The 10891-nt window shown below is 43.9% G+C and overlaps 1 protein-coding gene across 1 annotated transcript; it reads left to right on the top strand.

Moving 5' to 3' along the window:
• The first annotated feature begins 6315 nt into the window (after nucleotides 1-6315).
• prd (paired) lies at nucleotides 6316-9046 on the top strand. The gene is made up of 2 exons (XM_018098807.3): nucleotides 6316-6743; nucleotides 6966-9046. The coding sequence occupies exons 1-2, from the start codon at nucleotides 6677-6679 to the stop codon at nucleotides 8759-8761; spliced, it is 1863 nt and encodes a 620-aa protein (XP_017954296.1). The 5' UTR covers nucleotides 6316-6676; the 3' UTR covers nucleotides 8762-9046.
• Nucleotides 9047-10891: the final 1845 nt, after the last annotated feature.

Genomic DNA, 10891 nt, shown 5'->3' with positions numbered 1-10891 from the left:
TACAACAATTCAAAAAGATCAAACCAATATTTTTTCATGGAACTTCAAAGTTTCAAGTCAAGAAGTCAAAACAAAAGTCGACCAGCGTAAAAACCCTTTTTGCTATAACAATAAACCGTCCAAAAAGTAGAGCTCGCTCTTTTTTGACACAATTTTTAAGGACAAAAACAGTTTATTTAGTTATTATCGTGACAGAGTAGTGGCTATAGAGGCGAAATGTTTAGTTACCTGAGCCATAGCACACGCAAATTTTTCTGAGGAACTCGAGGGCAGAGAAGACGGAACCATGTGCATCACCTAAAGGAAGATCATCTCTACCCGCCATAAAATATGCTGGCGTTTCACTTCGTTTCCTGCTCGTTGTAGTTGTAGTTCCTTTTTTTTGGGAAAGTTTTTCTCGTAGCCTGCCCATATATCATTCGGGCTGCGATTTCACGGTCACTGATTGCCTCAACGATTTTTGTGTTCTGTTGGCAACTTTTCGACATTTCGTCCTTTGCCCATCTTTCCCGGGAAGCGTTCAGTGAACTTTTATGGCTTTTAGCACTATAGATCACGCCATAATAGATCGGTGATCGTTCAATCATTGTGGTTTTATAAGCCCACCTATTCAGTCGAATATGTCGCGTGTGCAGGATCTTCCCTCTGCCTCTCTCTTTCTTTACATCTGCATCTACATCTACAGCACTTGCTTCTCCGTGGCAATTGCGATTACAGCACTTGGAAATAATTCCTGGAAAATTTTGACACAGTTTTCTTTTGATATACAGCAACTGGCTTGCTCCCCAAAAGAGCATCCCCCGTCTTTTGGCAATGATGCAATGCTCTGTGAGTTTTTATGCCCTAACAGCCGTCGTCGTCGTCGTCGTCGTTGTCTCTGTCGCCGTCTCTGTTGCTGCCCATCAAAGCATTTAACGCCCAATGCAAATGAGCCCTTGCGTCTGTCTGTCTTCGAGTTGATCTTTGGATGCCAGAGGGTTGGCCAATTCCAGCCAGCATCTGCCATATACCACACTTAATGTGGGTCGTCGTCAAAATGTTCTGAGTGATTAAGCGGAAATTAAGTGTGTTTGTGTGCGCGTTGCAGCCTCTCAATTCGCCATGGTTACTTTTTTACATGCGCTTCGAGCTGGGCTGGGAAGGCGTGGGCTTCACTCTTGTCAGTCGATAAATTTGTTTTTTTCTGTTTTGTTTTACAATTGTTGTGAATAACGAAAAACAAATTTAAGCATTGCATGTTGCATGATACAATAAAGAGTTATTTCTTTGAATATTCGATATCGTTAAAGGTTTCCTAAAGCGCAGTAAATCAAATCCCTGTAAAGCTAACTTTGACCATTGACAAACAATTTTATGTATCTCTGTAAATTTTATTTTTATGTTTGCATAATTGTAAACCAAGTTTCACTGTCGCAATTGTGGCGCTTACGTTTTAAGGCGTGTCTAACGTAACGCAACATAACGTAACATGCAGCATGTCAAACTTGTTTCTGTGCAGTGTTATTAACAAGCTATGCAAGCTTGGCTAACATTGGCGAACTTGTGGATTCGCTTTACTGTGCGCTGTAAACTAACATAGTTGAGCATAGTTGGAAAAGCACACAAACGTAAATCGATTATCGATATGCAGGACATTTAAACTAATCCATCGTTAAAGTGCGCTTTCAGAGCTCATCGCTAATTGAGTATCAATTTCATTTGATTTTTCGATTGCGCTGCATCTTCAAAAAGCAGGCATTGCTTTGATTAATGAAGATATTGAATAATTTTATTTAAATTCGCATATATCCTATACAAAGCGTGGCTAATGGCAAAACGCCGGCATAGATTGTGGATGTGAGAAAAACGCCACCTACTTTTGTGAGCTCCCTTCGCCAGAGCTCAAACATAATTTCAATAGCTGATGATGAATAGCTCTGTTCGATCAGCCGATCTGACGATCTGATGAGCTGGGCAACAGGTTGTAACCACTCAGGAAAACAAATTAATCTTGTTTTTTTGTTTTGTGTTTTGTTTTCGTTTTGTTTCGTTTCGTTTGTCGCACTTTCTTCGTGAGCCTCGAGTTTTTCCATTTGGCCCTGCAGCATGTTTGATGATGCTCCCTGCCCGACGGGAGCGTTGCCTCCAGATGTTTGATTTCAGTCCGATGTGAGTCTTGTCTTCTTCTCGCCATTGTTGTTGTTGTTGTTGCTTCTTGCGCCTACCTTGCGCCTTCTGTTTAATGATCAATTTGTTGGCCTCTGATCGTGCCGACAGCGTTTAGCAGTTGCCACTCGTTGCGCTTGGCTCAGCCTAATGACTTTCGTAAAAGTGGGTGTATTTGGACACTGCGCAGCCCCACTTCACACATACTTTGGCAACCTTTGTTTTTGTCATTTTTTTTTTGCCAACTTGGCAGACAGCAGGTCGACTCTTCTCTGCTCTGCTTAAGTGTCTGGCTTGGCCGTGTCGAAATGTGGTTAGAGAGATTCCCTTGCGGTTCGCTTGCGTTTCTGCGGCCAACCATTGGATTATGCATTTCGCATTGTATTCCTCTTTTTGGGTGGGCAGCAACCACACCGGGCCGCGCAGCCCTTTCAATTGAAATCGCAAACTATGCTAATTTCGGAGACAATGAAGTTCTGTGGAAGCGCAGCTCGTGACCCATAAACAACTAATGCCTACAATTAGCCAAGATCAACGCAAAGGGTTAATCGCATTCGCCTTGGCTGCTGATCGGAAAAGCCCCTTGCCCGATGGGCGTTATTTGCGTTAAGCCGCATTCGCAGCTACCTGAGACGCCATCCAGCAGAAGGATGGACCAGCTCAGACCAGACTTCGGCTTCTGGCCCATGGCAAATCGTTTACAAATGTTGATCAATAAAACGCCAGACTTCAGTGCGATTAGCCGCTTTAATCGCGCTCAACAAAATTTGTTGAAAACTTTTCACAAATATTTGAAAAAGTCAAAAACTCTTAAGCTGTCCGACTTTATCTTTAATCTTTTCTATTTGTTTGCATGCTTTAGCACGGATTTTTGCTTTATGATCTGCCTCTCTTTCCCTCTCTCTCTCTCTCTCTCTCTCTCTCTCTCTCTCTCTCTATGCCAGTCTGTCCTGGAAACTTCATTGGGTGGGCTTAGTCCGAGGTGGGCAGCAACTGCTTTTGCACATTTCGCACTCGTATTTACCAAAAATAAATGCGGATTAGAGCTGAAGTCAAACTACGCCTTGTCGAACGCAGAAGGTTGCACTGCTCACACCCAGATCTAGGATTTGCAACTCTATAGAGTTTCACGTGGATTACCCTTTGGCTGAGTGGAAAAACATTTTAGTTTACAATATTTTATTTTAACTCAAGTTTTAATTTAAGACTCACAAAATTAAATAACAAATTTTACAAAATATATAAAGCTTTTAAAAATTCAAATGATACAAATGTAGTTAAATTAACAATAATACTGGATATAATAACTCTATATATTCTTGAATTTCACACATATCCTACCCGAACTATGTACATATATTTCTATTTAAATCACTCGCCCTCGCCAACCCCCCATGTGCCTTTTCTTTCCAACAGCTCTGTTTGCTGTACGTTATATGGAAATTTGAAGAACAAGAAGAAGCAGCAGACGAGCCACTACTGATAAAGACATTAGGAGCTGGTAAATAGGCAGAGTCATGGAAGTTGGACAAACAATCAAGGCCGTTAAACAGCGTCTGTGACAAGAGGCCGCATTACGTTTGGCCAAAGCGAATCGATTGGCCAACAAAGTGAGAGATAGAACGAGCAAGAGAGATCAAGTGAGAAAGAGAGTGTGAGAGAGAGAGAGAGAGAGGGAGGAGAAGATAGAGATAGAGAGCGCAAAATATTTTACAATGATTGTTGCATGTTGTTTTGTGAATTTTTTGTGTTAACCAAGCGTGGAGCGGGCACAACTAACTTAATTATAACTGGACCACAACCAGGTGTACGTGGGCGTTGAATACCAGCAAAAAGGGGGTGTGTCTTCTGCTGCTAGGCGATATGGGTCGCTATAACGGTAGTCAAGCGAATTGTAAAAAGTATTTTCATTGCATTTCTTTTCTTAAATTTTTTTAATATATTGTTTAGATGTCTTGAGCAATAATTTCTTACGTCATTTCAATAAGCACTCCTTTATGTGAATCGAAATGATTTTGTAAAATAAATTTCCGCATTTCGCATTTTCATTCGTAACATTTTATAATTCTTACTTCGTTTCCTTCACATTATCTCCCACTTTCATAACGTTTCCATGAAAAAAAAAAGAAAAGTTTCATATTCCCAATATTTCCCCATTCCCCTCTGGAATAACTCCAATGCCTCTGATAAAAGTGTCATTCGCTCCTTCCTTTAAGGGACGCGCGCGCCGCATCGCCTCGAGCTCCGTTCGATGCGACGGGCGGGACAGCAGGTAGGCGTTGCTGGTACGGCTGGCGAAACTTGAAGATGATATTCATTCATAGCGCCGTAGGTGGGCATCATAAAAAGTCTTTTAGCACTCTTTATTCATACGGACGGCGATTGGCATTTTGCAGCCAGGCTTTACGTGGAAATGCTGCGATGTTTATGGCATGATGCTGCCTCCTACTGTTCCCTTTCGTTCCCTAGCCGTTGTTGTTGCTGTTGTTGCTGTCGTTGTTGTTGCTCTTGTTGTTGTGCCATAGGGCACAGGGATTGGGAACTGTGATGTTTGTCATTTGAGCGTTGATAGCGCGAAATTAGCGTTATATGAGTTGCCTTTTCAGCGCTCATTGTTGGCCCAAATTGAGAAATCAACGAGGTACAACACGGCCCTCAACACTTGCCCAATTGGGCCTTGCGAGTAACGCACTGAGCTTATCTCGCACGTCTCCCACCTCCTCTGCTGCACTCCTGGACCAGGAGTCCTGGCCAAGGTCAATTGACTGTCAAGGCCGCTCTGGTGCTATCCAGCCAGGCGAAAATGTTTCAGTTGGTACTCCCGTTGGGTTTGCTTAACCAAAATGCCAACGGGCAGCCGTACCGAGCAGTAGAAGCCCCGGCTTTGTTGCCTTTGCGGCCTCCGTTTGTCCTTCGGCGCAGGATGTGACAGGATTCGTCACACGATCTTCTATCATTGATATGGCAGTATTATAGCAATTTTACCGCTGGCGTTTGCCTTCATTAATTTCAGCTCTTGGCGCTCGCATCTCTGGGTTTCTCTCTCACTATATGCCTCTCTGTCACTCTCACTCTCTCTCTCTCTTCTGTGGCTCAGCGCTTGCCATTGGCTTTCTTTGTATTCATTTCTTTGTTGGATTTTTCTTTGTCCATTGCATGAAATTTCATAATTAATCAAACTCACGCGCTTTGGGGTTACCCAAAACGTGGTTCCGATCCAACGAGAGGCAGCCGAGAGCGTTACGATAGAGCGTGACAAGGATATGGTACGGTATGAAAGGACTGCATCTTCAGGGCGGTTAGGCATTCAGTTATGTTCAGGAATATACATATTTACTTATTTTAATTCATTACATTTTTGAAATGAATATAACTTACATAAAACATAATATGTTGAATTCTCAATATCTCTTTCTAAATTTTAATTTTAAGAATTATACATCATGCCAATATCAAAATACCTGTGATATGTTCTTTAATAAGACTAAAGAATCAATGTAGTTCTTAAAAAAAAACGCATGAAGCACACATACATAGGTTTATTTCAATTAATTTTGTTTAACTAAGTCCGTCAGATATATAATATTCTGCGCCAAAATCGATTCACTTTTAGCACAGTCCTCACTCATAATATTGTCCTTAAATTAACACATTTATTATATTAAACTTATAAATTTCTCACACAAGTTGAGTTGGCTCAGGAAACTGCGAAGAACTGCACGTAAAATGTAAAAGTATTTTCCGACTTGTACATATAATTAATTTTCCATAAATGATCTATATATAAAGGATATATTACGCTTCTAAATGAGTTTAATGCATACTCGATTGCATTATGCGTTGCCAACCCATTTAATATCTAATTCGATTACGAATTGGAGTACGAAAACCGGGTTAATGGGAACAAGGACTCGAACTTTGGCACCTTCACAGTTTGTTTTTTCCCAGCTCTCAAGTCAAGGTTGTTGTGGAGTGAAACGCTGTGATTGGCCCATTGTTTGGCGCTGCTAATGACGCCCTCTGGCGACGAGACGGCGGCGCTGTATAACATTGTTGCCGATGATCGGCGCGAGTGCAAGCGAGTCGGCAATAGGCTGGTGCGTTGTGATTGGTCCGCGTGTTACTACCTGCCTCGATGGCTGACATCTTTAGCTGCGGCTGCCGCTGCTTTCGCGCTGCCTTTCGACGTCTTCACAGAAAGCCAACGATCTTGCACGACGCTGGTCTGCTCAAGTCAGTACGGCATCGACTGCGCAACGAGCCAGACGCATCAACGCCAAACGTCGTGACTTCAAGAAAAAAAAAATATATATATTAAACACACAAATTTACCGTTGTCTCTGGTAAATGCATTCGCTTCAAACTTGTAAGCAAGTAGATATTTTGGTGGCTATTGATATAAGTGAGAACTATCGCAAATAGTGCGTGAAACCGAAATTGAAATTGAATAAATCCGAGTTGTGAATTCGCCGTGGCCGTTAAAAGTCGAGCTGGTAGAGCTTTTTCGCGACTTTTTCTGTGGCTGTGAACTATGACTGTAACCGCTTTTGCCGCCGCCATGCACAGACCCTTCTTCAATGGATATTCAGCCATGCAAGGTAAGTCATTAAACGAGTCGCGCGACCTTCGTCTTGATTGCTTTTCCTCTTCCGGGAAAGTCAATTGTACGAAGGTGTCGTAAATCAAGTGCCATCGGCACACGATCCTTCTCTCTCGCTCAGTCGCTGTGTCTCTCTGTCTCGCTCTCTTTCTACCTGGCAAATAGGAAACGCAACACTTAAGTAACTTTCTATTTTCGGTATTTTTGCTTTGGCTTACAGAAATGAACAGCGGCCAAGGACGTGTCAATCAGCTGGGAGGAATGTTCATCAACGGCCGTCCGTTGCCTAATAATATCCGCTTGAAGATCGTCAACATGGCCGGCGAGGGAATACGTCCGTGTGTGATCTCTCGACAGTTACGCGTCTCCCATGGCTGTGTGTCCAAGATTCTGAATCGCTACCAGGAAACGGGCTCCATTCGACCGGGCGTTATTGGTGGCTCCAAGCCGCGCATTGCCACGCCCGAAATCGAGAGTCGCATCGAAGAGTACAAACGCACCAATCCCGGCATGTTCTCCTGGGAGATCCGCGAAAAGCTTATTCGAGAGGGCTTCTGCGACCGTAGCATGGTGCCGTCCGTTTCAGCTATATCTCGCTTGGTGCGCGGTCGCGATGCGCCTGCTGAGGCGGATTCCGCCAAGCCCTCGTCCAACTCGAACAGCTCCGATCAGTGCGGCTCGAACTCCACGCACAACAAAGCCACCGACGACGAGGTCTCCGACTGTGAAAGCGAGCCGGGCATTGCCTTGAAGCGCAAACAACGTCGCTGCCGCACCACCTTCTCGGCCGCCCAGCTGGAGGAGCTGGAGCGCGCCTTTGAGCGCACCCAATACCCGGACATCTTCACGCGCGAGGAGCTGGCTCAGCGCACCAATCTGACCGAGGCTCGCATCCAGGTGTGGTTCAGCAATCGTCGCGCTCGCCTGCGCAAGCAGCACAACTCCGTAACCGGATCGAGTAGCAGCACTGCCACGCCCACAGCATCCATGACAAACAGCAGCAACAGCGCCCATCTGTCACCACTAGCCATGATGAGCATGCCGCCGACCATGGAGGCCGCTGCCTCCATCTACCAGCACTCGTACGACTTCTACAGCAATCCCACCAACCCGAGCAGCAGCCACAGCACCAGCCTCTCGCCCCTCTGCAGCACCTTGTCGCCGCTGAACACGGCCAATACGCCGCCGCACCATCATCAATTCTATAACACGGCCAGCTACATTATGCCCAGCTCGACGACCAACAATGTCGAGCAGACGCACTATGAATCCCAACTGGGCTCCGTTTACAGCACTGAATCTGAGCCGCATCAGACAATGCCACGTAATCCGAGTCCCAATGAGTCCATCTCATCCACCTTTGGCCAGCTGCCGCCCACGCCCAACAGCCTCTCGGCCGCCGTCGTTATGCCCAATGAGGCTACACCCACATCTCTGACCAATGTGAGTGGAGGCAGCGAGGAGCTGTCGTCAGGCCTCAAAGTGGAGGCTGCGGATCTGGCGGCCAGCGTGGCCAGTGCGGCCAGTGTGGCCAGCGTGGCCAATGGCATCCAGCCGCAGCTCTACAGCAGCTGGACAAACACTGGCAACATGCAGAGCATGCGGCCCAATGCGCCGCTCTCGCCGGAGGACTCACTCAACTCCACCAGCTCAACGAGCAACATCCTGGACGTATCTGTCTCAGCTGCTGCTGCCGCTGCCCACCAGATGTTCCATCCGTATCAGCACACAGCTGCCGCACAATACGCTCCGTATTCAACCAACAGCACACACACGCACACACACAGCCACACGCAAATGCCACATCATCCGCATCACGGGCATCCACATGGTGCGCATCCCCATCCCCATGCGCCGCATCCCCAATATGGAACGCCACACTATCCGCCCAATTCGTCGGCGCACTTTATGCCGCAGAACTTCAATGCGGCCGCCGCAGCTGCTGCCGCCTTCTCCTCGCCCAGCAAGATGAACTATTCAACGATGCCGCCGCAGCCGTTCTACTCCTGGTACTGAGGAGGGCGCAAGAGGAGCTGCTTAAACTGAGGGGGAGCACCTGCAGCTGAGGGAGGAGCAGGCCATAGAAGCTATTGGAGCAGCAGGAGTAGCAGGATGTACTGCTACATCCTGGAGCAGGTGTTGAGTCACCTCCTTGACCGTTGACATCGCCAAAGATTCATGTACACTAAAATGGACTCGCTTCCACAATTCAATCTCTAAGCATTTACCAATATATTTTCTCTGTAATCCTAAGTCTTCAGTTTGTAAGTTTCGTAAATATATTTTAATTTATGTAAAATAGTCGAGCGGGTTTTAATTGCCCTCGGGCGAATCCCTGGAACTGGCCGTGGCCATTCAGTAGCGCTCAGACCTTGACACGCTTCTGTTGCCAGCGGGAGTTTTTTGGGAAAATCTCGGCGAAATCTGCGCACATTAGGGCCTTTAAGTAGCGTCTCTCGTCAAGATTTCAACAAACTCAACGGGGACACTCGCGATGGCCAGCCTGCTGTGAGCCCAGTTTCGCTTAAGACCAGGCCGAAACGCGCACGACTCATCCATACTCTGCAGAGAGCTACGTGTTTTCACAGTGTTCAGGACGTGGCTGTACAGATAGGAAACTGTAAATGGCACTTTTCATGTTTTTGGCATCCTAAAATTCTAGTATATGCACTTAAGCAGTTACAAAACGATAGTTATCGATTAGTTATTGAATAGCTGTTCTGTATGTTGTCTCTGAAGACATATTCCAAAATAGATTCTCCATTATTTATTATATATGTGGTAAATCGATATTTATCGTTTCAATGAATATTTTATTAATTAATATTATTATATATATATTTTTTTTACTTTTGTGTGTAAGTTTGGACTACAAAAATTTATTAAACTAAAAAGAAAATAACTTAACAGAATCGTTTTTTGCATATTTTATAAACTTTAAAGACTCTAAAATATGATGTTTATAGATTTTACAAAATTTTCGCTATACTTAGTTATTCGAAAAAACATTCAGCTCTTACAATCTCAGAGTTTGAATATAGAAATAGATACGCCTAGATCGCATGAAAGGTACTTACTTTTGGTTTACTTGCATCTATTTTGTAGTTCCTCTTTAGGTATTCTCTAAAACTCCACAATGGTACGTCTTACGGAAGTATCCTTTTGCCTTTTACAATAACCATCAGAATTGGACCAATAACTCCAACCAAGGTGTTAATGGCCGATCGATTCTATCGAACTGCCTAATTGCCCTCTGTTGAGAGCCAACAATTTACCTCAAATTCACACCTCGATTTCCAACATTATCCTGTCGTAGCATCTACGACCCATCCAGCTCAACACCTAACTACGTGAGCAATTAATGAAGTCAGTCTCGTTGTCGAGTCGTAGACAGCTCAGACAAGCCCCGAGGCTGTTTCTCGAATATCTCTGTTGTATATTATTTTAATCTAGATTTTCAACTTGAAAAATGTTTATCCTAATCGTGTTTTCTTTCTCATGCTGTCTCTTTCTGTCTGTGGACAGCTAAAGTAAATATTGACTTTACAATCGACTTAGGATTCGCTGGTTCCAGGTACTTTTAAACAGGTTTTACTGATTTTTGCACAAATTGCACAAAATCTATTTAGAACTTGAGATTTATTTCGGGGTTTTGACTTTGTTTTTCTTTTGGCTAACATTTTGCGGTGAGCTTGTATTTTTTATAGAATCTTAGAGTGAGATATTCGGTTAAAGTGTATTAAGGCAATGGTTCTCTGTAGATAATTAAGATAGTATTCTTGCTGTAGATCCACAATCAGGGATTTATCTATCTCTATGAAAACTAATATGTCATGGCATGATGCAGCTACTGTTATCTACTACTAAATCTACTACTAAATCTACTACTAAATCTACTACTAAATCTACTACTATTCTAATATTACTTATATAACAATCACAATCCGGTTGTATGGATAAAATTTAATTGAAACTCTTGCTTCATTTCCTTTATACATATATATTTTATTTATATATTCCATTCTATTTGGAAATGCTTACAAGAAATTGTATTTTAGTTTATTTAATTTTTATAGGTTATTGCCCAAATTACGAAGCTTGTCTAATGCCAATTTAATAGCACCTCGGATTTCTCCCTCTCGTCAT

This window comes from Drosophila navojoa, chromosome 3 (genome assembly GCF_054131105.1).
Source record: "Drosophila navojoa isolate 15081-1374.11 chromosome 3, UAZ_NAV_1.0, whole genome shotgun sequence".
Lineage (NCBI taxonomy): Eukaryota > Metazoa > Arthropoda > Insecta > Diptera > Drosophilidae > Drosophila > Drosophila navojoa.
Note: the sequence above shows the minus strand (reverse complement) of the source record. Positions and strands in the feature narration are given on the sequence as shown.